The sequence below is a fragment of the Asparagus officinalis genome, chromosome 7 (genome assembly GCF_001876935.1).
Source record: "Asparagus officinalis chromosome 7, Aspof.V1, whole genome shotgun sequence".
In the NCBI taxonomy this organism is placed as follows: Eukaryota; Viridiplantae; Streptophyta; class Magnoliopsida; order Asparagales; family Asparagaceae; genus Asparagus; species Asparagus officinalis.
Genome location: NC_033800.1, coordinates 27719478 through 27721455, shown reverse-complemented (window position 1 = coordinate 27721455; position 1978 = coordinate 27719478). Strand labels below are relative to the sequence as shown.

The 1978-nt window shown below is 37.5% G+C and overlaps 1 protein-coding gene across 1 annotated transcript; it reads right to left on the bottom strand.

The window, feature by feature from the left end:
• On the bottom strand, nt 201–848 carry LOC109849738 (zinc finger protein BRUTUS-like At1g18910). The gene is made up of 3 exons (XM_020419606.1): nt 577–848; nt 408–495; nt 201–302 (listed from the first exon to the last, which is right to left on the bottom strand). Exons 1-3 carry the CDS (start codon nt 819–821, stop codon nt 252–254), a joined length of 384 nt encoding a protein of 127 aa, XP_020275195.1. The 5' UTR covers nt 822–848; the 3' UTR covers nt 201–251.

Sequence of the window (1978 nt, the reverse complement as noted above, 5' to 3'; positions counted from 1 at the left end):
CGTAATTAATTCAAAGTGGGTCGATTCTCATAAATAACTTTAAAGTGGGTCGGTTTTAGGGATTAAATATGAGAATGGGTCTACAGTGAAAATTTCTTCTACATCAAATTAATCTATCTAGTTTATATATATTAGTGAGCTCAAATTAAAGTAACAACGGGTAGTATATTATTTTCCTTTTATTCCCATGCATTCAATAAAGAAATGATAAAAAATAAAGAATTAAAAAAAAAAGATTCAAGATTCAAATTTTAAGATCTCACCTTCTGAACATCATGACGACAGAGCTCGTGGCGATCAGTCTGGTCAATATCAAATCAACATCAGAAACAAGATCCAAACGAGAAATCAAACAACAACTTTTTCACCAGAAAATCAATATAAAAAAAGATAAAAGAGAAAATTACAGTGGATTCGTTGTGGCAGTGTCGGCATCCGAAGATCTCGTTGCAGCAGGGAGCTCGGATCTTGCATCTCCTCCTATAGTGCTTGCACCTTATTCCAAAAAAAAAATCACAAAAAAATCACAAAAAATCAGAAAAAACAAAAGATTGATTCTTTAGAACGAAACCGTACCCAAACTCCAGCTTTCCGAAATCGAGGCGAGAATTGGTGGTCGCCTCCATCGCCGGCGAGAGATGGAGGAGGGCAAGATTGAGGAGGGAGAGAGAAGCGGAGTATTTTAATTGAAGAGGGAGGGGGTCAAAGTTTCGATTTTGTGGGTTTTGAGGGTGTTTTTTGTAATTTTCTGGGGGAATAAAGAAAGGGCAGTTGGGATTGGAACGCTGTCCGAGAACGAGTAATAGGGCAACGCCGAGCATCGGACCAATGAGTGGGCTTCCTTTGGACAGTTGGTGCATTAAATAATTTGGAAGATGCGGGAGATTTTTGTCTTTTGACAAAAAAGTGAAGCGGGTGCTTTCTTTTCTCTCTCTCTCTATTATTTATAATAATATAACTAATGCTAACTGTAATGTAATTGGAGAGGAAGAGTCAGAATACCACGTGTTCAAGTATCTTCAAGTGTAGGTCTTGTTGATACTTCAGATCTACTTGCTTCTACACTACTAATTCATCTCTGATAATCTTAAATTATGTATTTTCATGTGTCCCCTAAACTATGGAATTAGTCTATTATCTGTCTTTTAAATCTATTTTTTGGCCTCACATTGTCCTCTAAACTAATAAATATGTTTTCGACGTCTTTTTGTGAACTATGAGCTTCAGTACATAGTTACCCTTTTTCACTTATTAATGTCCGAGTATTTTAATCAGTCAAACTTCTAATAATTACAACTAGGACTTCGGTCTACACTATACGTGCATGACAAAAAATAGGAAAAAAAAAATTAAGAAATATGATGTGATTTCTTATAAGCGGATATTGTCGAGTGCGATGATTACTCGGCCATCCCCTCGCCCTCGCCATCACTCTCGCCCTCGCCCTCGCCATCAGCCATCTCGAGCTCGTCATCTCGAGCCCGCGAGCTCATCATCTCGAGTTCGCCATCGTCGTCGGAGATCAACCCTCGTATTCTAGCAGATATCGAGCCCGCGAGCTCATCATCTTGAGCTCGCCGTCGTCGTCGCAGATCAACCCTAGTATTCTAGCTCAGTCTGCCCTCAGTCATCGAGCTCGTCGCCGTCGAGCTCAGCCCTCAGGTCTTTGCAAAGCCCTCAATGATAGTTAGGGAATTTTTAACTTGTAATTCTTGTTGGTTTTTTGTGATATGAATTATGAATATGACCATTTGAAAAAAATGTATAATAGTGAGGATTATATTTGAGTTTAGATTTAGGGATAGATTTATTATTAAATTAGATATGAACTTTAATTTTGGTTTGAACTACCATAATAAAATTGTTTAGTGAAATTGAAAGATCAACTTGATAATGATTTTCTAAAGATTTTGAACTTCTTATATGTGATAATTTGATAGCATGTATGGACACTCTAACAATTCTCTCACGTGATACA

Bases quoted from the DNA above. Each gene is read 5' to 3' on its own strand.
- LOC109849738 (XM_020419606.1), bottom strand. From the start codon at position 821: ATGCTCGGCGTTGCCCTATTACTCGTTCTCGGACAGCGTTCCAATCCC. The intron at 496-576 runs GTACGGTTTCGT...TTTTGGAATAAG, and splicing joins TTCGGAAAGCTGGAGTTTGG to GTGCAAGCACTATAGGAGGA. The intron at 303-407 runs GTAATTTTCTCT...GATATTGACCAG, and splicing joins ACTGCCACAACGAATCCACT to ACTGATCGCCACGAGCTCTG.